At 42.1% G+C, this 24,284-nt stretch overlaps 1 protein-coding gene across 3 annotated transcripts; it reads right to left on the bottom strand.

Annotated features, from left to right (window-relative positions):
• Positions 1-202: 202 nt before the first annotated feature.
• On the bottom strand, positions 203-19,357 carry LOC121325735 (SMC5-SMC6 complex localization factor protein 2-like). Of its 3 annotated transcripts, none has more exons than XM_041268651.1 (21): positions 19,110-19,356; positions 15,814-15,857; positions 14,919-15,031; positions 13,973-14,589; positions 12,483-12,537; positions 11,208-12,361; positions 10,810-10,889; positions 10,242-10,364; positions 7,436-7,603; positions 6,859-6,961; positions 6,565-6,652; positions 6,236-6,377; positions 5,913-6,006; positions 5,485-5,661; positions 4,977-5,071; positions 4,618-4,705; positions 3,961-4,089; positions 3,755-3,832; positions 3,125-3,211; positions 2,633-2,701; positions 203-2,226 (listed from the first exon to the last, which is right to left on the bottom strand). In XM_041268651.1, the coding sequence occupies exons 3-21, from the start codon at positions 14,959-14,961 to the stop codon at positions 2,119-2,121; spliced, it is 3,498 nt and encodes a 1,165-aa protein (XP_041124585.1). In that variant the 5' UTR covers positions 14,962-15,031; positions 15,814-15,857; positions 19,110-19,356; the 3' UTR covers positions 203-2,118. The 3 variants fall into 3 exon arrangements, with proteins under 3 accessions (XP_041124585.1, XP_041124586.1, XP_041124584.1); XM_041268652.1 differs by having other exon boundaries at positions 14,967-15,031; XM_041268650.1 differs by lacking the exon at positions 14,919-15,031 and having other exon boundaries at positions 19,110-19,357.
• Positions 19,358-24,284: the final 4,927 nt, after the last annotated feature.

Below are 24,284 nucleotides of genomic sequence, written 5' to 3'. Positions count from 1 at the left end.
CCAGAGGTTTTCATGGTAGTAGGCATATGAAAGGATATACATGACAAAGCTTGGTGTTGTAATAAAGGTGCACAGGACTGTACACTACTAGAAGCAGGAGACACTTGATGGGACTGGCTTGCAATCACTTTGTAAAGAAGAGACATACCCTCCGTTACACACACACAAAAAATGAACACAATTCAGTATTACAAAGCAGGAACAGACTTGCATCTTTATTATATAACTAACAAATATTTAAAAGTACAGATATTACAATCACATTAAAACAGTTGTACCGGTACCAAACATTATAAAAAGAAATGAAAAGCAAGGCTTTAAATATAGAACATATTTTTAAAAAAACTGTAGAAATCAAAAGACAATGGACAACAATTTTGAACCAAATTTAATATAAAAACATACATTCAAATGGCTTGGGGGCGGGGAGATTGGGTGCAGAAAACAACAGCGAACATTTCCATGCAGTTCCTAACATCAGAATACTCTGGACTGGATTTTCTTTTAATGAAGGTGATGCACCCTCAGCATTCCAAACAGACCTTTATTTGGTGCAGGCTAGAAGTCAGCTCCACTCGACTGTGATACGAAGTGTTCGGGAGAACCACTACAGAGGGTCCTGAAGGTGGTGTATGGAGAGAGGGGAGAGGGGAGAGCACCAGCAATTGCACGGGGAAAAGCCTTCCACGATTTTGTGCTTTTTTATTTTTTATATAGTCTACAAATGCTAGCCTCGCATTCAATGAGAACTGATCAGGAAATCAGTACTTGATTCTGGGTTTCCCTTTTAACCCGAGACACAGCACACAAGGAAGAGGAATTGATAATGATTTCCAGGACAAGGCTTTCAGAATTCAGAGCTGTCCACGAACACACAATACTCTGAGTCAGGGGTGCGCCGTTACTTGCATTCTCAAAGTATTTACCTTGAGGAAATCAGAAGGTGTTGGGTATTAATTAAATAAAACGTGTTAATTACGCAACACAAAACAATTTTAGCGGTTTGTCTTGCCTTCCTTTTAAATTAATTTTTTATTTCACTTTGCTCAGAATCGCGTCATGTCTGCAGTGAATTGTGCGATTGAACTCTTGGATGGAACTCTCGGACATATGTATCCCAGCTTCCACCGCTTCACCTCCCTCTTCAGTTAGGTGTAAGGAAAGCTCACGTTTAGGTGACCAATCAAGTGCATCCACTGGTTTTGCATCATATTTTCCTGGTCAGTTTTCACTTGGTACAGCAGTAAATAGATCAGGGCCCGGGACGAGAGGGCAGTTCACTTCCAATTGGCTTTTAAAACACGCTGTGCCGACATGAATTTCATTGCTACTCAATTATAATGGCGATGGAAGGTCATTCTTTTCATGTTTTGAAATCAGCACACTAATAGATTTAATTAATACTTCTGAAAGGTAATTGATTTGAAGAAATAGGTATCGTTGCACTCATTGTAAATTCTTTATTTTGATTCTGAACACTGCCTGCATGTTAACATATCCAATGTGGACAGGGCTGAAACAGAACGGCTACTGCCAAGTGCAATTACTTTCTTTATAAATATATACAGTAACAAAAATATGTAAAATGTGCAGCAGAATTATTTCTTTTGCGTGTGATCTTTGCATTTTTTTTTTAGCAGCTTTGCCTGAAGCTGAAGTAACAATTGCACTTCATTCTCTCGTCAGCTCTCCCCACCTTGTAGTGTTGAGATCGCCCAGGTAAACCTGTCAGCCTGGAAACAACGCGGCTCTGGGTGTGTTCCCATAACTGTTTAATGTCTATTCTCTCAATGTTAAATATACTGGACACTGGCTAGCTAAGGGTTAACACCAAAATACTGAATAATTAATTTGGCTTTTTTTGTTTGTAAAGTATAATTTAGACTAAAGAAACACTACCAGATTTCTTCGGTCCGTTTCAGCGGGGATGTCGGAGGGGAGAAGCGTTTTGATATTGACTGTGTGAATTTCAGTCAGCAGATTGTGTTGTATTTAATATTGCTGGTGTATTGAAATGTGGAAGGCAAGTGGAGGGTAGGCTGAATGTTTAGAACCGATCGTAAGCGAGCAAATTGAATCACTGCATCTCCTCTCCGCTAGCCTCACATTCTTCAGTAGTTAAGTCACAGGTTCTTTGTTGGCCTCCCCGTCAGGTTCCAGTTCTGGTTCTTGGCTGGCTGTGCTGGCATTCTCTACTGAAGGCTCCCAGTAGTCATGCAGCTTACCCTAAAAAATAAAATCAAAAAGGCTTTATTGCAAAGCTCTGGTAGTGGCAGATGCTGAAACAATCTCTTCCAGAAGACACAGTAACACTGCTTTTTGTTTACTCCATCTTCAAAATGTATTTATTGAACCAGGATAGAACAATTGAGATAGGCACTTCATTTACAAGGGGGTCCTGGTAGAAGACAGCATGAAATGTTATAAAATCATATCTTACATGATAGGGATCGCTGAACCCGCTAGAAAATATAATTTGCAGTGAATCGAAAGATTAGTTAAAATACAAAAAATAATAAAGAACACAGAGTATTTTTTCCAGCCCGGTGGTTGGTTGACCTGAATCAAGCTGATGTGGATTATTTTGGTCCGGCAACATATTCCAGCTGATGAAATGAAGTCAACACCCTACCTGCAGAGGCCTGGATCTCTGAAGGAGTTCCTGCCATTTTATATAAATCCGAGCAACCAAATCCTTGACCTAAAAACACAAAGACTGGAAGGTTAGAAAATTAAATGATTGCACTGGTACATAGTGAAATGGCACTCTGACCACTGAACACATCTCTGGACTGTACAGTAGAGCGTCAGTCCCCAGGTCCTTCACAATTCTCAGAGGGCAGTCTGTTTAATAACTAGTCCTGCAGCTCTACAAGGGTTCATGACTGGAGCGCCTCCACAAACTGGCCTGTTCTGGTGCTCTTGTGAAAGGGGTTCTGTGGAGGCAATCCAGTCATGAACCCTTGTAGACCTGGAGGACTCTGAGGACTGACAGTCATGTTTCGTCCCTAGTCCTAGCGTGCCTGACATAGTGCCCCCACTGGACAGCAGTGTCCTCAACGGAGCTTGTCCCATCCATGCTCTGTGGACACTTCAGCCTCATTATCATCACAGTGGCACCGACCTTGCTGCGGTAAACAAGCTTATCGCTCTCCCTGATATCACATTTCACGTGCTTTTCCAGTTCAGCAGACAGTAGCACTAGGTGTTTCTGAAAAGAAACAGATTGACATCATGTTAGATCAGTGAACTGGAACTAGATAGAGTACTTCAAATTGAAACAAGACACTATAAAAGATACTACACAACACAGGAGGGAGTGTACTGTCAGTGTCTATTGAAAACATAAAATTCATACACTTTCATTGTCTTAGTGATTTATATCAACTGAGAATCACAACAGTCCTTTCTGCAGAGTCCAGTACAGCAGATACATGGATACAGAAGATTACAAACAGGTCTGTGTTGGCCAGTCCACCCGACCCAGCCTGTAATAAGTAGCAGTGATTGGTCATTAGCAGTAACAGTTGGCTACATTTGGTAGCGAAAAGGTTCATAAAGGATCAATGATTTTGTGGTTTCAATGCACATCAGAGTAGGTTTCAAGAGGTAAGCTACTGCCAAACCCAACTAAAGCATGCGTTTCCCATTTCCACTTCACTGCATGCTTCTCCCAGACTGAGGGGAGTGGAAACACCTGCATGAAGTGAGCATTAGCGGCACCCTGCCCCTCCAGTCTCCTCTGTATACTTACTCTTTGACTGGCAGGAACAGAATCAAAGTTCACCACTTCACTGGCCAATGCCAACAGGCTATGTGCAAGGTAGTATGCCTGGAACAAAACAAGAACACAATTTTACCAACGTGTACAGTACAGCACTACAGTGATATGCTGTGACACACATCAGTATATACAGCACTGCAATGATATGCTGTGACATGTGTTAAGAGTATCCTCACCTCCTGATCCAGGCTGATTTCTGATGGCTGATCCTCTCCCAGCCGATTCCCCCACTTCTTTTCAGCTTTAATATTTTTTAAGAGAGAGGAGGGCTTCATTCGAATCAAGTAGGGACGAAGTTCAGCTAGCTGCAAAACAAGTCGAGAGATCATGTTTAACAACGTTTACAAATACGTCTTCATGGTGGCTGAGCTGGGGTCCCAGCACTGTTTGAGCCCTCTAGTTGAGCTTCCTTAGAAATAAGTGTTGGGAGAAATTCCAATTAATTTTCAAAATTAATTCCCATTCCCATTTAACCAATTCCAACACATCACTGATCAAAACTGCAATTAGCAGCATTCTGTTAAAATGAGCTTCTCGCTGTGGCAACACATTACTTAAGCTGAAGTGACTGTTAGTCGATTAAACTGGCATCAAATGAAAGCAGTCAAACAAAATCACAAGATTATTAAATATCTGTGAAATACCAATTCCTTCAAAATAATCGGAATTGGTAATGGATTTTAAAAAGGAATTGGAAGTGACCCGGCCCTGCTTACAATCGTCCAGCCAGCACTTGAAATACAAAGCCCAGGGGCGAGCACCGTCCCAACTAACGAAACTAATCAAGAAACATCTTGAAGAGGAGAAGAAATACCTGGAGCTTGCATTCATACCTGAAGATCAGCATTTTCCACCTTGTAAGTGCAGTTCTTGTTCAAGAGTTTGGAGATGAGCGCCAGGCTCACATGTCTCCTGAGTTGTCTACAAAAGCAGATGAGAAATCTCATGTAGGTTTGAAATATACACACCAACAATAGCTGAATGTCAACATACAGAATGTCAGAGAAGAAATGTCTTTTCTGAAGCAAAATTAAGTATATTCTATAAGAAATTCTGATGCACAACTTAAACCAAGCTTTCTGGAAGGTGGTGTTAAACTGTTTATAGTTTATGCTTTTAAAACTACAGATTTAAGAGACACAGAAGGATATTAAAAAGCAAAGTCGCATTGTATTGTTTTTTTGTAACTTACTTGCCGCGGGAGTAGATGGGCAGTAATGTAACCAGCCATCGCAGGTTATGGTGATGAGCTGCTAGGTTGATCAAAGTTAGACAAACTAGAGGCATCTGAAAAACCAACCAAACAAAAAATTTATTTAACTTAAAATCGTATCGATACTACCTAAATGAGGTATCGCAGAACACCACAGTGGGGCACTGTATCTTCAAGAAGGAAAGCACAATGTGCGCTCAGATACATTAACAGCCAGCGGTTTGGGCTTGTCTTATTAATTCGAAACTGTGCCTCTTCCGTTCCTCCACCATTACAAAGCTGTATACAGATAACAACAGTGAGCTTCCACAGAAACAAGCCTGTATGCTGCTACCGAAGCTTGTGTGCTGATCAGATCACTCGTCACGGCTTCCTGAAGACAAGCAGACTCTCTGAAGCTGTGTACACAACTGCTGCACTTCAATCCCAGGTGTTTCACACTACACTTTACAGAATGTGTGAAGAGGCGCCTCCAAGCTGAACTTGCCTGCGTGTCCCAGTGCCTGATGCTCTTGAGCAGGTTGTGAATGATCGTCTGGATTTCCACCATGGGGTGCAGGCGCAGCCCCTTCTCCAGGCTGACTCTGCACAGCAGGGACAGCAGCAGCAGCTTGTCCCGGTCACTGTAGGCCCTGGGGCACAGGGAGGTGCACATCACCAGATACTAAATCAGAGGGAACGACACATGCACTGAGTTCAACCGTGTATAGCAGTGGCAGGGCCAAGCCCTTCACGTCTTAAACATCCTTGACATTTCAATATATACTTTAGGTTAATAAGAACAACAACAACAACAAACCCCAGTGCTAAAATGATGCGTGTGTGTACATGCATGTGCTTGTGTGTGCATGCGTGAGTGTGATGTCAGAGGCAATTCCCACTATCTGAAACCAACACTGGCTTTGTGCGACTCACCTGAAGTACATTGACAAAGTTCTGCAATGGGAAACACACAGGATCACATTCACGACTCTCTAGAGCATCCTCTGCCACAGCATCTACCCTTTGCCTGTTTAACATTGAAAAAAAAAGCAGGAGACAGTAAAAGCAAATGTCTGTCAACACCTTTCACAGTACAGTGCAAGGTACACTAAAGGCAGTTGCTGTTCAAGGCTTTTAGAAATACTGTGGGGGCTTCACTGCTTCAGACCACTTGCATGGCTATGCTGTTGGTCACTACAGACCCCCAGCCTGCCCATTGTGGATCTGAGAGCTGCGCTTGTCAGGACTCTACTTACACAATGTCCTCTTCAGAGAAGTCTGGCTGGAGATTCTCCAGTGGGAACAGGCTGCTGAAGGGGACGCCCATATTAAGAAACACGAGCACCACGTCTTCCAGAGGCGGAAGCCAGACCCGGACTGTTTTGTTGTTGTATAGAACTGAATGAAAACAACAAAAACAGTATTACAATACATGTACTATATTAATACACATAGAATAACTACATGCACATTAAACTGTTTTTACCAAACTGTAAAATATACTATCAAATAGATAAAACTGAAACAGGGCCATAGGCATCTACACTGTGCGAATGTGCATGAAAATACACAACACAACACGTACCTATCTGATCAGCAGCATTCAATGCAAGGTCTCTTAGCCCTTTAAGAATGAGTGTAGAAGTCAAAAAATCTGAATGGACAGACATCATCTGTGGAAGAGGAACACAAAATAAGTTAATAGTTACTGCAGGAGTCCTTGCTTTTCTGGAAATTGCTGCTGCAAAAGTTGTCAAGCAATTCATTTCTATTACAGACATGGTGGAGCCAGACATGGTCAAGAATGAGCAGTGAAATCTACGGCATGCTGCCCCCCTCCTCCGTGTCAGAAATCCCGGCTTTAGAAACCTCCTCTTACCTGAAACAACCACTTGTAAAGAGATGGCTGACGAGGAGCACACTGAAACGCCATCTTCAGAAAGCCTTGACTGCACACAAAGGGTTGTTTTCGAGGGCAGAAACTGTTAAACACAATGAAAGCAAAGCAGGGATTATAATGGAATGCAGGACACAGCTCATCATTCAATCTGCTCTTCTGAACAAAAACACGCGTCACAGCGGACACAGACGTCTGTTAAACTTTCCCTCTCACAGGTCAGCTGTTCTCCTCATGAGAACTGAAGTTCCTTATGGTTATTTTATTTGAAGTCATCCTTTGTATTTTTTTCAGGCATGGTAACTTCTCTTACATTGTACATTTCATAGAGGAGCACACTGTGGATCCTGAGCATGTTACAGTAACACACGCCACAGCCACCACAATACTAAATTAGAAGATGAGTACCATGAAAAGAATCCCCCGAGCAGCACGCGTGACACCGGGCATGTGTAGACAGGCAGGAGTGCTTCATTCGCTCTCCATTGTTGGCAAGCTCTATCAAAGCACAGTGTTTTGTGGTAGCTAGCGCGTCCACTTGCTCTCTGTCATTTCTTACCTCAGAAGCGCGTCCTGCTCACGACTCTGAGGGCTCAATCCGCAGTTTCTCAAGTCAAGACTTTCCTCAGTGAAGAGCTTCCCGAAGTTTGACAAGTGGAAGATTTCCTCTCCTGGGCGCAGGTCCGGAATGGCATCAGAAATAATGGAAAACTTCTCCACAAAATCACTAAAAAAAACAACAACAATAATAATAATAAATCGAAACAATTAAGCTTGTCTTGCACATGGGCCTCAATTTAAGTAGACATTAGAACAGGTTCTGTTGCTCAGTATAAGGAGACTACTGTTAAATAAGAACACAAGAAAGTTTACAAACGAGAGGAGGCCATTCAGCCCATCTTGCTCGTTTGGTTGTTAGTAGCTTATTGATCCCAGAATCCCATCAAGCAGCTTCTTGAAGGATCCCAGGGTGTCAGCTTCAACAACATTACTGGGGAGTTTTTTCCAGACTCCCACAATTCTCTAAAAAAGTTCCTCCTATTTTCTGTTCTGAATGCCCCTTTGTCTAAACTCCATTTGTGACCCCTGGTCCTTATTTCTTTTTTCAGGTTGAAAGTCCCATGGGTCGACACTGTCAATACCTTTTAGAATTTGGAATGCCTTGATCAGATCGCAGTCTTCTTTGTTGAAGACAGATACAGGGGTATTAAAGGTCCTAGCTGAGAATGCAAGAACCAGTTCATCATTTAATAAGCATGGTTGAGCCCATATTCCCTCTTCCCAGTCCATTTTGACAATGAATCGTAATTACTTGTTGCTACTCAACATTGTCTTTTAGTTAAATAATATTTTTTGGTGTGGGTACGTCTACCCTTCCAGGCGTCCCCTGCACCAGCGCTCCAGATACACTGTGTGCCAGCCTTTTTTACACATTAAAAAAATAATCAGAAATACACACCAAATTTAAATTGAACGCGTAAAAATATGCAGAGCAATTTTGCTGCACAGCTTGTCTGCCTCCCCTAAAACTTCCACTAACAACTACATCTCCCAGAATACAATGTCTTCACTTACAAGGAAACTGTACACAAGAAAAACCAACCCAACAAACATTATCCAATCTCTGGCTAGCCCTGCTGTCTTTGCAGCCAATCACAGATTGGAAGCTACACAGGTTGAAGCGAAAACACCCCAATCCAGCTGCAAACCCAACTGGAACCATCGTCAGAGGCAACCGCTAAAAAAAAAAGGTGCCTGCAATATCAAACTGTTTTACAACTTAATGAATTTCCTTATTTCATTTACATGTATGGCTTTATATTGAAAATTTATCATGTTCACCGAGTTTATGAATTTATTGTTAACATAAGTAATTTGCAGAGTCAGTGTGATACCTCGATATAGAACCTTGTAGAGCTTACACATGGTAGTACAGTAGCTCAAAATAACACTGCAGTTAAAATGCCTACCCCATTACCATTAAAGATTGTACAGTATTTATCGAGATTACTCTTGACTTCAAGGTAATGTTGTAACAGTAATGTGCCAGTTCAGGTGCCAGGTAGGTAAAGCCTACCAATGTATTAATTTAACAGTTTTAATTTCACCGTCACCAGGACCCAACCAACTATCTCAAGAATATTCCTTTCTAGCAAGATACGCCCTGTCCAGGATAGCTTTAGCATCAATCTCTCACAGAAGAGATCAAATATCAAGAAAAAAGAAATAGCATTATATATAAATAAATAACATGAGCAAAACAATACACAGCAGCTTCAATTGCCAGAATACTGGACAATGTCAGCAAACAGTGTTACAACTAGTGCAAAGCACACCAGAAAAGGACAAAAACATCCTGTAAAGAACATCGTCCACACTTCAATCGAAAGTCAAAATGCTCTTAACGTTTTCCAATACTCACAACATACAGAGTGTACTTTTCTGACAGCCCTAATAGTCCAGTCAGTCAGTCTAGTGTAGTCAATTTTGGTATAGAAAAAACAGTTGTCCTTTATCAGTAAGGATGCCAAAGAATCTTACTTTTCCAAAAGATAGACTGTAAAAAGAAAATTACTGAATTTTTAACTTTACAGATAACTTTGACCAACCAAAAAATAGGCGCCTCGCTAGAGTGTATAACTTTAGACCCACACCCATTCACTTTGGCAGTCCAGAAACTGTAACACCCTTTTAGAAGATTCTCCCCAGCTCCAGATGACTGCCCTTGAACGTTTGTTATTCCAATAAATCGAGTAAATAGTTGCACATAGATCAAAACTGGAAAACTGCTGCCACCTCCAGTTTAACTCAGTACTAGAAGAACTGTTTTTAAACAACAACAAAAACCTCTGTTAGTTGCTTCTCCTCCATGCACGTTCGCCTCTGCTGTCTGTCCCGTCTCACTCCAAAAACTGCACTGCAGCTCCCCCTGCTGTCCTCCAACATGCTCTCTATCTCTCCTCCTTACTCAAACCTAGCTATATACTTTTTTTTTCTGGTCCAATGCAACATATTGGCACAATGTTGCATTTTACCCCCTGAAAATACATTTTACTCTCTCAGTGTAAAAATCAGAGGGCAAGTTACTCCCAGACCCAAACCCTTATCTGGAGCGCTGCCCTCCCCATCACTCGCATCTATACGTCGGTCTCCACACACTGCTGGTTCATGAAAACAAGTCTTCAACAGTTCAACAGAGCTGACTGCACAACACAAGAACAACAACTGCTTTAGAATCTGCACCTGTGTGCTGAATACTGAAATGTTTCTATTCACTTTTCCCAATGAAAAAAGCCAAACCAAGTCGAGACATGCGAGAGAACAAGTCCATTTCCCAATGCAGGCTGTAAATATTGTGTTGTTACCGGTGTTCTTCAGGAATGAACTCCTCTTCATCAGCACTGCCCTCTTCCAGCTCCTCACTCAGTTTCCACATCACCTTGCCCTCTCCGATGTCATTCTGGAACTGGAGATCAATCTCTTTCACTCTGAAGGTTTCAACACAAAATTCAACAACAATCAACCACAGATTAGCAGCACTATTACAACAACACAGGGGAATCCTAAAGGGTGTGCTTCACAATGCTCCAGTATTACACATCTAGAATTCAAGAAGCATTGCACCTCTAGTAGAATTCCTGCTCATAAACGTATTTGTTGTGCTGTGTTTGGGTTGCAGTTTGTCTCTTGTATCTGTTCCTGCCGGAGCGGCTGCTCTTTTGTTACTCAGCTGTTCTTTCAAGTTCAATAAAGCGCAGCGGGCCATGGCAATGCAACCCCTTATCTGTATCCATTCAAACCAGATCAGGAGGGGGGACAGACAAAATGTAAAACTTTAAACTTTGCCACCCTTTCCCTCAGACTTTAAAAGGAGATTGTACACCTGCTCTGCAGCAATGCTGGCGTCTTTCAGGCAACAGGAAGCTAACTCACCTCTGCTGTTCCTCCTTTTCTTTCAGCATGCTTTCGAGGCTGTTTTTGTAACTTAATGGTCTGCTGGGGCCAGCTGTAAACTAAACACAACAGAACCTGCAGAGTGAAAACCAGGTCAACAGCAGACAGAAACACAACATACCACAGCATTCTCTTCTACTTCAATTGAACAAATACACGGGCATCCCATTACACAGGTACAGATTTTTAATTCATGCACTTATACGGGCAATTCCTTTTGGCTCCATAAAATGCCTGGATTTTTGTATCACCGGAAATAAAGTGGTGAATCTCAGAGACAGCAAGCTCCAATCTCTGTAAAGGTCAACTCCAGAACTGAAACAGATTCTGAAAGTGCAGGACTGTACAGAGTGTAGACCAGCTGCATGCATACTTACATGGCTCGAGGACACAGGAGTGCTGGGCTCCGAATAAGAGCTTTTCTCTGGCGTGGCAGCTGGCTTTGAACCCCGAGACATGAACTCATCCAGCGACAACAAAGGCTCGTCCTCATCATCACTGTCACTGCTCAGGCTGCCCACAGCGCCTCCCTCATCACTATCCAAACTGTCCCGCCAGTACCCTGCAGTCCTGTCCAGAGTCCCTCCTCCATCAGAACAAGAGTCTCCACCAGGAGTCCCCTCCCTGAATGGGGGGGACAGCAAAGTGCCGCTCTTAGCTAAAGTGGGAGAGCTCCCTTCGGTTCTCTCCGGTGTTCTCAATACAGGAGACAATGTACCATTTTTATGGTAAACTTCAGTGGTGTTGACATTTTTTCCATCTGTTAAGCCCAAGGCCACCTCAGCGCTAGACAAGGAGTGATCAGAGACAGAAGAATCGCCATTCTCAAGTTCAGACTGCCGCAGCGGACCTTCCTCCCTGGGAGAGAGGTCAGCATTGTTCAAGTTAGTCATGCGTTGCAACAAAGAACCTCCACTCTCAAGTTCAGACTGCCGCGGCGGACCTTCCTCCCTGGGAGAGAGGTCAGCATTGTTCAAGTTAGTCATGCGTCGCAACAAAGAACCTCCACTCTCAAGTTCAGACTGCCGCGGCGGACCTTCCTCCCTGGGAGAGAGGTCAGCATTGTTCAAGTTAGTCATGCGTCGCAACAAAGAACCTCCACTCTCAAGTTCAGACTGCCGCGGCGGACCTTCCTCCCTGGGAGAGAGGTCAGCATTGTTCAAGTTAGTCATGCGTCGCAACAAAGCCATTTTAAATTCAATTCTGTCAATGGCTGTAGTTTTGTGCTTAACGGTTTCACAATGCGAAGGATGGGAGCCGTGTTGGATAACCTCGGGGCTCTCTTTCTGGGCCTTGCTACTGCTGCTCACTTGTTTGCCAGAATCCTTTAGAAAGGGTTTTTTTTTCAGCCTCCCATCCTCCTCGTCCAGGTCTCTTTTCCTCTTCCCAGGGGATTGTTCTGCTGACTTGTAACCTGGGCTCACGTGCCTGCTTTGAGACTCAGGTGAATAACACAAACTCTTTCGAACCTTACGCTGGCTGGAGGACGGCACCGGCTTCGGGGTTGTCGTATTACAGAGCTGGGACGGGCCTAGAACAAGAGGAAAGCACAGTGACCTCATCACTCGATCTCCAGCTAAAAGCTGTTTCATTACCATCATCTGCATCATTACTATTATTATTATGATTATTAATACTGCAAGCTAATTTACCTGCCGATTTGTAAGAGACTGGATTTGATCGCTGGCATTCAGAAGATTTGTTAACCTGTAATTTGAGAGCAGACAACATTATTATACATTTAAGACATCTGTTCCAGTTCAAGACTCCCTGTTTATTAGCTTGGCTGAGGTCATTAGAATGACTTAAGTAAATGTCCCTTTTCTTAACCACACTGAAATGGGGATGTTCAGGGTTCTCCCCAGGAATTCTGTACACCCGGGTGGCAGAACATTATAGCCGGGAGCACTTTTAATGGAAAAATAAACTTGCCTTACCTTAAATATATAATATGACAAAGAATTTGAATGTGCTGTCTTTCGCTGACTAGATCTGGCTGTGCTTTATGTTCTACATTTTCTTTTTCATGACTTTTTTATGATGGTAAGTTACTGTGCTTATTTAGGCACTCTGCGATTTGAAAGATAACGCAGGGTTATTGGCGTTCAGAAAAAGAAAGTACACTTTTCACTTCCTTTAGCTTAATTATTGAGCTTATTGCTGAATTTAAATTATTTTCTTTATGTTAAGTTTTCAGGGCATTTTGTTAATGCACGTCTATCTTAGCTTTTCGCTACTCTACATTTTTTTAAAGCATCTGTTCATTTCAACCATTTTTTACAACAGTACTCCCACACGTTTGGTCTCCATCATAACTCTTGCATGAAACTGCAGTGTAATAATCCAGCACCTCTGCACTGAAGCATGTGTATGTCTGCTGACAACAGCTGATATTCCATCACGCCTTTCCTTGGTGCATATATATATATATTATATATATATATAACCTTACAGTACAATAATACGACAAAAATGATAATACCCAAAAGTAATCTTAATATTTTTTTTAATAAAGTAGGCGGTGCAAATATAGTATTAGGCGGTAGATTGCGCCGACCGCTGGTTTATTTTCACCCCCTGCATTCATTATTACTATTTTTGCTTTGAAAATAATTGGTTATTTTTTTTAGCAGTCATTTAACGTTTTAGCCTATTAGAATGCTAAAACACAGAAAACCCGCCCCTTCAACTCTCTGATTGGTTAAATGTTGTTAAATGTCTGCTAGAAGACCAATAGATCCTTATTGTTAAAAAGGCACAGTAGCATCTGCAAGACGGGTGGATCAGGTTATTTTAGCCGGGCGGCCTGTCTGGCTGAAAAGGCCTGGGGAGAACCCTGATGTTAAGGGCACACCTATTGAAGCCCTGCAGTTGGTTCCTGGCTGCTACTCTTGATGTAACGGGAAGGAAGTGTTCATAAGTTCACAGTTTTGAATGGGTTATGTGTCCACCCTGTTTTAAGACTTGTGTGAAAACATATTTCTTACTGTCTAGTTCATTACTGTTCCGTTTACAAACTCAAAGGACTTCACCGAAGACCTGAAAACATGGTGGTCAGACGACCCAATCAAAACTGTGCCCCGCACCTCTGGGAGCCAGGAACCATTTCTAAATATGGTCATAAAGTACAAGTGAGTCGTACTGTGTGCTGTGATTGTTCCAGCCTTTGCCTCTTCAGCTCCCTCTGCTTCTTGTAGTTCTGCAGGGTCTCCTTGAACTCTGGGCTGTGCAGCCTTGACTGCATCTTCCTGGGAGTGTAGGGAGGGCTGCCCGAGGAACTGCTGTCTGGGCAGAGGAAATCAAGCGCCTTGTGGGGCTTCGCGGCTCCATCCTGGGACTCTGTCCTTTCATCACAAGCAAGACTGCTGCTTTTCACGCAAGGGGCCATGCTGTTTCTAGAGACAGGCTTCTTCCTGGTGGAGTCATCACTGGCCAGCACGAAGGAGGAGAAGCTGAGGGAGGGCAGACACAGCTTCTTCACCACCACACTGGGCATGGGGATGTGTGTGTGACTCCTGCTGATCCCTCTGCTCGGGCTCCCTGCTTTTTCCCAGCTGGCAGTCCTGGCGAAGGCCTCCTGGACGGGGCTTTTGTCAGGAGTCTTCTGCATCGGCAGAGCAGGTTTACACTTGTGCTTCCTGGGGGGCGGCATGGATACTCCACTGCCTGGCTTCACCGCTGGGCTGCAGTGAGACCGGCCGCTGGTTTTAGCATCACTGCAGTGCTGCTTGGGGGATCCAAGCACAAGGCGGTCTTTAACTGGGGAAAACCAAGCAAACCGTCACAACTTCCACAAAAGAACACAAATAAGACAACAAAAAAAAGCAAAGACTTGCATTAGCTTTATTCCAGGGCACCCAAGCTTACAGGTTAACAGCGTTTCACTGGACAGCAGAAAAGCCAAATGGGAAAAAAAAGACACACTTGGCACCTGTAAACAGTGAACAGAGTTTGTGTGCTGCTGCAGAGAAACTGTACAGAGAAGCCCAGAGGTGAAACGATGCCAGTGAATTGCAGTCGTGTGTGCAGTGAACAGGTGTGCTGTATTGTGTAGCAGACAGGGATACACTGTACTTGCTGTGTCTCACCAACAGAAGAGAGGTATTTTCTGAGGCGATTGAGGTCTGTCATCGTACATTAATTGTTAAGGGTTCACATTGTCCGGGATCACAACGCGGTTTTCTTGTTCCTGGAAGGTCATCTGTGTACAGTGAGAATGGTGTTCTGGTGAGACTTGTTTTATTTAAAGTAAGACTGTGCTCTTTTAAAGCACTCTCTGTGTTTTATTTTAGTTGAAAAGGTAGCAGTTGTACTTTCTCCATGATCTCCTCCAAATCTATCTTTTAGCACACCAGAATCTTTTGAGACAATGAAATCTATCTTTTAGCACACCAGAATCTTTTGAGACAATGAAATCTATCTTTTAGCACACCAGAATCTTTTGAGACAATGAAATCTATCTTTTAGCACACCAGAATCTTTTGAGACAATGAAATCTATCTTTTAGCACACCAGAATCTTTTGAGACAATGAAATCTATCTTTTAGCACACCGGTCCTTTTTTTGTTTGGTTTATTAGGTCAGCGGTCACTCATAATAAAATTGAGCTCGAAGGTCACATTTCTCTAGGAGTGAAAAACATTCCTGAGTGAAGAAAAGAGGAGGTGGAGGAAAACGAAACTCAGAAGAGCCCAACATGCTTCCCAGCTACTTTAACCAAGCATTCACAATCGCAAACATAAAGAAACACAAGACCGAGAGCCTGCAAGATAAACCGTATATGAACAAATGCTGATGTCTGTCAATCTGTCACAGAGCTGCACCATCTGTTTATTGTATCAAATTGCACTTTGCATGCAAGGGTGAAACGGCTCTGTCAGTAGATGGTGTATTTTATGAATATTAACAAAAATCATCACCAAGTGAAGACAAGGTTCAACGTTACAAGAACCAGTCTCTTTTTAGATTCAAATTATAACATACCTGGATCACAGCTCGGGCTGAACAAACTCGTAATAGCTTGATTACTGGAAAAGAAACAAAGTCACAGATTCAGGATCACTTCTTTTCATGTCGGGCAAAATGAGTTTTGGGCGAACAAACTGATGAAAACATATGACAGAGCAAAAACAACGAATGTTTGAAATATTTGAAAAATGTAGAGAACATGAATACCAAAACAATCACGGTTAAACTGTCCAGAGAAGAAAGAGTCATTAAAACAAAGTGTACAGAAATATCACAGAGTAAAATCATAATCTTAGCCCCAAATATTAATCCCAGTACTATTTTTTTAAACAATCTGTTAACAGTGTGAAAAGCAAACTCTTTTTAACTGGTATTCACATTAGCAGTAGTATAAAGAGTCCTGTAGAGCGAATGAAGAAAGCTACTGATGTCTATTCCCAGGTGAGAATGTGTTTGCAATCATATCTTCCCACAGTGAGCCCTGCTTATAAACATCCACACTCACACACACACACACTCAATGAAGGAGGAGCCCCTTGCATTCATCAGCATGGAGTCAGCCAGGTGCTCCCTGTGCAGCTCAGTGTGTTTCATGTGATCAGGAAGCACAGCCACATGGTCAGACAGCCTGGCAGTACTGGAGCAGCAGAACTGAGCAGCTCAAAAGGGATTGCAAACATCACGAAGAGAAGGTTACACAATGCATTACCATTAGTTTTCATCTATTCATTTTAGCTCAATTTTAAATGCAAGGACGGAACTCCTATTGCATAGCACTTTCACCCATTCCAGCTTTTACTAATGAGCTTGATTAGCCACAGTGCGCATAGGTAACCAGCTAAGGGGAGTCTTTATTAAACCAGGAATAGAGTAGACTGCTATGCAATGGGAGTCTTTTTTCCATCCCTGTAATGTCACCCGCCCCCACACAAACTCAACACCTGTGCTTGCTGAAAATCCTGTGAGCACTTCTAAATCCCACAGTTGTAACAGGCCATGCATTTTTTTTTTATTATTATTATTTTTTTGTATTGTAAGACCAATGCAGTTTTAGAAAGGGCATTTTTCAAAAACTTTAATTTCTACACATACAGATCAAGGTGCCAATTACACCAGCAAAGAGATCAATGATGTGCCGATTACACCAGCAAAGAGATGACTGGAAAGCCTCTTCATTACAAGCAGTGGCAAGAGGGTACATGAAGTGACCACATGAAATAAAATGGATATCTGGCAGGAGCACTGCTAGACTGTGCAGCCCTCTCTCTCTCGGAGCACTGAACCTGCACTTTCCTCCTAGCCAATCAACAACAGTGCAGTGGCAATGACAATTCCTGGAACCAATGATTACACAGCATGCAAATAGTTCTGCATTAGATAAAGCACATAATTGATAGAAATACACACGCACAACTTTTTAACACTAGGACTGCTCCAAGTCCCCAGTAACACTACCAGCTGCAGAAGGAAGGAAGTGGAAAGGAAAGGATGTGGCTCTGTGCTGTTGACTCTTGCCTGTGCAAGCCAGGCTCCTTGTGGTTTAAAACATACACTCTCTCAGGGGACTGCAGTCTGTGTTCTACTACATTACCTACTTATTATATTATGCATGCCATGTTTTCATTTCCACAGCTGTAGAAATTGTATTTATACACTGGCACAGGCTTTACCAGAGCAGGAGGGGTGGAGGAATGCACTCCACACTGGCACAGGCTTTACCAGAGCAGGAGGGGTGGAGGAATGCACTCCACACTGACACAGGCCTTACCAGAGCAGGAGGGGTGGAGGAATGCACTCCACACTGGCACAGGCCTTACCAGAGCAGGAGGGGTGGAGGAATGCACTCCACACTGGCACAGGCTTTACCAGAGCAGGAGGGGTGGAGGAATGCACTCCACACTGGCACAGGCTTTACCAGAGCAGGAGGGGTGGAGGAATGCACTCCACACTGGCACAGGCTTTACCAGAGCAGGAGGGGTGGAGGAATGCACTCCACACTGGCACAGGCTTTACCAGAGCAGGAGGGGTGGAGGAATGCACTCCACACTGACACAGGCCTTACCAGAGCAGGAGGGGTGGAGGAATGCACTCCACACTGGCACAGGCTTTACCAGAGCAGGAGGGGTGGAGGAATGCACTCCACACTGGCACAGGCTTTACCAGAGCAGGAGGGGTGGAGGAATGCACTCCACACTGGCACAGGCCTTACCAGAGCAGGAGGGGTGGAGGAATGCACTCCACACTGGCACAGGCTTTACCAGAGCAGGAGGGGTGGAGGAATGCACTCCACACTGGCACAGGCTTTACCAGAGCAGGAGGGGTGGAGGAATGCACTCCACACTGACACAGGCCTTACCAGAGCAGGAGGGGTGGAGGAATGCACTCCACACTGGCACAGGCTTTACCAGAGCAGGAGGGGTGGAGGAATGCACTCCACGGTGGATGTCAACAACACACAGAAAACAATTGCTTGTGAGACTTCAGTTTCATTTTAGTCTGCTTCCCGTTTTATTCTAATTTGAACTCCTTTGCTGGCGCCTGTTCAGCGAAGTACTCCGTCCAAAGTAATGAGTCATTAACCCTTTTTTTTATAATACTGTACACAAGCCAGCCACCGGCAAGTATGTATAGCTACACACACAGTACATATTTTAAGAAATTCACTGACCCAGAAAAAACACAGACACATACACACTGTCTGCACACGTGGTTGTCAGATGTCTCATTCTATTTTGCAAGCCAACACAGGAAACAATGTTTTAGGGTACCGGTACGACATATTATTATTATTATTATTATTATTATTATTATTATTATTACTACTACGACTACAACAACAACAACAACGTCGTGACACAGTTAAATAAGTCAACTTGAAAATATACGTTAGAAACTTTGATCACGACATTTAACAATTATATTAATAATAATTCCATGGAACATAGTTAAATAAGTCGACTTACAAATGTGTTGCAAACTTTCATCACGCCCATTAATAACATTAAACATAATGGATAATTAAATAAGATAACTTAAAAATATCTGTTGCGGTCTCAGATCACATGAGCCGGGGTTGGGCAAACTAGGACTCGGAGAACTGCAAGCAACCACATCCAACACGGTCCGGCACTGACAAAAAATAACAACACAGCAAGCCAGCACCGGTCACACCATGCACACTCAGTGAGGCGAGAATAACTCTCAGCTCAAAACTCTTTGACGAAGTTATTCATGACGTTACAAAACAATACACAGAAATGAATTGATAAATAAAACTTAACTGAGGAAGAAAAGTCATCGCTCTGACTTACCCTCCGGCGAGTCCCAGTGGCTTCCTGTCTTTCATCGTTACAGACTCCAGTTTACTTGGTCTCGGGCATTGTACCCCACTATTTACGTGCATAACCTGAGGCGCTGATCTTTATGAATCCCCTCAGTTTCCCGCCTGTTTAGCAGCCCAGCTCTCCAATATTCACCGCGGTCGCCATTTTTCAGATGATTCCGCTCTTCCCTTCTTCACCTGCCAAGGAGCATAGAACTGAGCCCCGCGAAGGCTAGAGCGGTACATTCACAGTGCCAGATCTATCGCGTCATCTTGACAGGGCAAAAAGCAATGCGTTTTATTTTTGTAAACTGTACACTGTAACAAAAAAAAAAAAAAAAAAAAATAGTATTATTGTTTTCTCTTCTCACAATAGTTTTTTTAAAGCTTTTTAAAGCAATAGACTGCCGTGTATACTAGTTACATTATGCATCTACAACCATTCATTTTTCATGCAGAATTTAGAATTTTATTAATGAAAAAGAGAAATTTGATGTAACAAATGTTCACGTTAACAAATCTGACAATACTTCAGGCATTTGTTATATAATAATAATAATAATAATAATAATAATAATAATAATAATAATAATAATAAACAAAAAAAACCAAAACATTTATTTAACAAATATGTTACAGTTTTCAGATCCTTTGGCATAAAATATATTTCTGTACCAGAAGTACAGTATTGAAAAATGTGATATTGTAAAATATTGAATTCAATTCAAACCGTTTTCCCCCCACATTTGGGGTGATGTCACATCCAATGTTTCCCACAAACTCCTGGTGAATTTGACTGGCTGTGTTCGCACGACTCTTAGTCATTGTGTTCTCCCGGGGCGGTGTATTGAGTCGTGGCTTGTGCATGGTGCTGTCCCAACTGTTAGTTTGTGAAACTGAACATGAGGGTTGATTTAATAATGACGCGAAACGCAATGGACAGATTGCAGGTGAACTGTCTCACAATGGTCATTTCTATTACAGTGCCTTTCTGATACATAAAAGTAATAGAATATTGGTTGTTTATAATTTTCTGGATAAAGTTACATCCAGTGCTATAGAACATGATCCTGTGATCCACACGTGTTCTCCCTGATTAAAAAAAAATAGTTCCGTATTCCATAATTGGCTAATGTTGGTACACATGTTTAGTTCCCACATTACAATGCATCATTTCGATTGCTGATAATTCCAGCCACTGCTGGTGACGAGGTTTACAGTTGGGAATTGGAACACACTCATTAGCTTCTTGCAAGGTACCCAGCAGTATATGAAATCCCAGAAAATATATTCCGTTAGAGAAAAGACAACAAACAGTTGACTTTAATACTGTACGAAAGAGATCGTAATGGAACCCACTGAGCCCGCTCAACCAGCAGCTGTTGTCAGTGTTATATATAGAAAGAAGTGTGTTGAGCAGATAGCAGGGCTGGCCAGGCTATGCTACTTGTTTCCAATTAGTTTTTATACATTTCAAGAATGTAGCGATATAGAGACGTGATCTTAAACAACACAACAACAACAACAACAACAACATACCACAAAGCCAAGAGTGAAAAGGGCAGATTTGTGTCAGTTTCTAGTAACAGATCAATCAATCAATCAATCAATCTTTATTTTATATAGCGCCATAGTGGAGCACCATCACAAAGCACTTTACAAGATGCAATAACAACAAGAAAATCCATAATACTTTAAATACAGAGAAATGCATAATACATGATATACAGTAAAAAAAACACAATACATAATGCATTAAATACAGTGGAAAGAGCAGAATACATGACAGCAGCATAATACATGAACTAGTGCATTAACTACAATGGAAAGAGCAGAATACATGACAGCAGCATAATACATGAAATAGTACATTAAATACAGTGGAAAGAGCAGAATACATGACAGCAGCATAATACATGAAATAGTACATTAAATACAGTGGAAAGAGCAGAATACAGGATAGCAGCATAATACATGAACTAGTGCATTAAATACAGTGGAAAGAGCAGAATACATGACAGCAGCATAATACATGAACTAGTGCATTAAATACAGTGGAAAGAGCAGAATACATGACAGCAGCATAATACATGAACTAGTGCATTAAATACAGTGGAAAGAGCAGAATACATGACAGCAGCATAATACATGAACTAGTGCATTAAATACAGTGGAAAGAGCAGAATACATGACAGCAGCATAATACATGAACTAGTGCATTAAATACAGTGGAAAGAGCAGAATACATGACAGCAGCATAATTCGTGACATAGTAGCAGCAACATGCAGCTAATAGCAGATATCAGGCTTAAAGAGCATGGAAAGCAAAAGAGAACAGGTGGGTCTTGAGAGTTGATTTAAAGTGCGCCATGGTGGGAGCATCACGCACCAAAGCTAGGAGAGAGCTCCGAAGAGTTGGAGCCATGAAGCTAAACGAGCATTCTCCAAGTGTGGTGACAAAGCTGGGTCCAGGTCTTTGTGCCGAACTCTTGAAACGTGTTTAGAGTTTCTAAACACCAGCAGTGTGTTTTTTGTAACAGACTGCCCCTAGTTTGACTAATTGGTTTGTTATGCCAATGTAACCATGACTTGTATTAAACTGCGTATTATTGTTACAGATCAGTTTCTAATAAGAACATAAGAACATAAGAAAGTTTACAAACGAGAGGAGGCCATTCAGCCCATCTTGCTCGTTTGGTTGTTAGTAGCTTATTGATCCCAAAATCTCATCAAGCAGCTTCTTGAAGGATCCCAGGGTGTCAGCTTCAACAACATTACTGGGGAGTTGATTCCAGACCCTCACAATTCTCTGTGTAAAAAAGTGTCTCCTATTTTCTGTTCTGAATGCCCCTTTTTCTAAACTCCATTTGTGACCCCTGGTCCTTGTTTCTTTTTTTCTTTTTTCAGTCCCTTGGGTCGACACTGTCAATACCTTTTAGAATTTTGAATGCTTGAATTAGGTTGCCACGTAGTCTTCTTTGTTCAAGACTGAACAGATTCAATTCTTTTAGCCTGTCTGGGCACCCTTCAGGCAGTCACAAAAACTGACTTGTGGGCATTTTGTAGACTCTGAGATCTTTCTCTCTCATTCTCATACAAACATTCACTCTCCTTAAACAATTGAGAATTTAGGGCTGAAACATACAAAAAAATGAAAATAATTCAGAACTTACAGTATATTACAGTGCATTCTGATTGCCAGCCAAAGACAGTGTTTTATTGAGGACAGAATATCTCCTTCTACCTGTTCTGATCTATCTAATCAGATTGTTTTATCCAGTGAAACCACTTATCCCATTGTGATATCACCTGGGATGAACATTCTTTAGCTCACTGACAAGCTGTATCAGAATCCTGGGGGATATGGAGGCTCCTGTCCGTCGGTCTGTCTGCCAATCTTGGCTTCCGTATGGTGTGATCCCATTTTCTGTTCCTTTAGTAGCTCTTCTTTCATAGAAGTTGATCAGTTTGCATGTGCATTGTATTGTTTCTCATGCTTTCCCCATGGTAAATCAGTCATGATATATCATAAATAACCATAACCCTAACGAACCTCCTTCCAAAAGAGATAGCTCAATGCGTTTTTAAAATAAAAACACTACAGTGCAGTTGCTACAGCCCTCATACAAGTTTAAAAAGAATTGTGCTGTAACAGCTCCCCATGTTTCTTCATGCTTCTACTGTACCATACTTTACTGCAGCATGCTGTAGGCTTTGCCATGCTTGTCTGGGCTGACTGCAAATTTTATTTCGTTGGTTTAAAGCCAGCACTATACTTACACGCGTTCTTCATTCTTAAACTTTCTGAATCACAAAGAAGAGTCCTCATTTCTTTTCCTCCTCAGTTTTGTAAAAGTGAGGTAAGCCACTTATCTGACTGTTACTCATGCCTGTTCCTGACAGCACTGCGCTGTATGGTTGCCTGCTCTCTGCTGCGATTGAGCAATAAGGGGAATTTCTTCTTAAAACAATAGACATTTTTCTTATTCTTTTATGAGAATTGGAGAGCAGAGCCAATCAGTTGGGTTTCATCAGAACTGCTTTGTACTGATTCAGCAGTGTGGGGGTGAGAGACTGCCTCCTACCCCTTCCTCCTTACTGGGAAGCCAGGGAACAAGGGCAGGACTCGGGGAGTGAGAGATTACTGGGAAGTGACAGGGGGAGCCAGGTATTTAAGAGTCCAGCACTCATCTGCAGTATTTGAGAGTCAGTGGACCTGCCACAGAAGGAGGATAGGATTTCATGCTGCAAACCTGGGTGAGTCCCCCTTGTTTAATACTTGAGAAGGAATCGAATGTTCATGTAGTTGATTAGTGGGTCTGTTCAGGGTCACAATTACAAACCACAAGTGTTTTAACTCTTTTAGTCCTGGCAGGACCTCAAGATCCTGCCTTATCTTAACTAGTCTGTTAACACCCGCTCCTGTTCTCATGTATACTCAGTAAAGGAAGGTGCATGTTTTAAACATTTAGAAACATTTTCTTTACAACTAAAAATTCATCCTTTTTATACAATATAGTATATAGATCAATATAGTATATAGATCAATATAGTATATAGACTTCTGTTTCTACCCTTTTGAGGATGGCATGAAGTCTGGCCACACTGCAGTTCTGTACAGGTATTTGTAAGGTTACTTAATGCTAGAGAAAGTGTATATTCATCATAGCTGTCAAAAACTACTAAGAAACTGCTCAGACCAGTTCTCTAACTGTGTCTTCCTGAAACTTCCTTTTAGTGTTTCAGTGTCAATGTAAAAAGGTTGTTTGAAGTTCTGGATCGGTATATAGCCGGAGTGATCAAAGCTGACTATTCCAGTCCTGGTCTTTGTTCCAACCCTGGTCTAAACTGTTTCATTGAACCAAGTTAACCTTCATCCAGACCCTGTAGTTAAGGAGTTCATTTTACCTGTTAAACATGGAATGGAATAGCTGTCCAGGACTGTGATTCGATAGCCAATGTTCTGGAATGCAGCAGCTTGGTCTTAATGTTGTGCAGACATAATTAAAATAGTTCATTTTTTGCTACACCAAAGAGACTCCCAGAAATGTAATACAAAAGGCATCTTTTAGAGCAATTGAATAGACCAATACCACTGTTTGCAAATTGAACTCAATGAGCACATTTCTCAGTTCATAATGTCACATTGTTAAATGGGAAAACA

Source organism: Polyodon spathula, chromosome 13, assembly GCF_017654505.1.
Source record: "Polyodon spathula isolate WHYD16114869_AA chromosome 13, ASM1765450v1, whole genome shotgun sequence".
Taxonomy (NCBI): Eukaryota; Metazoa; Chordata; class Actinopteri; order Acipenseriformes; family Polyodontidae; genus Polyodon; species Polyodon spathula.
This window is presented reverse-complemented; position numbering and strand designations above follow the sequence as displayed.

What these genes read in the sequence shown, in the direction of transcription:
- LOC121325735 (XM_041268650.1), bottom strand. Translation starts at nt 19,201, where the DNA reads ATGCACGTAAATAGTGGGGTACAATGCCCGAGACCAAGTAAACTGGAG. An exon ending in CAGCCCGAGCTGTGATCCAG is followed by an intron (nt 14,590 to 15,813) that starts GTATGTTATAAT and finishes GGTTTTCCCCAG; the next exon opens with TTAAAGACCGCCTTGTGCTT. An exon ending in CTGTTCCTGCCAGTCAAAGA is followed by an intron (nt 3,212 to 3,754) that starts GTAAGTATACAG and finishes GTTTCTTTTCAG; the next exon opens with AAACACCTAGTGCTACTGTC.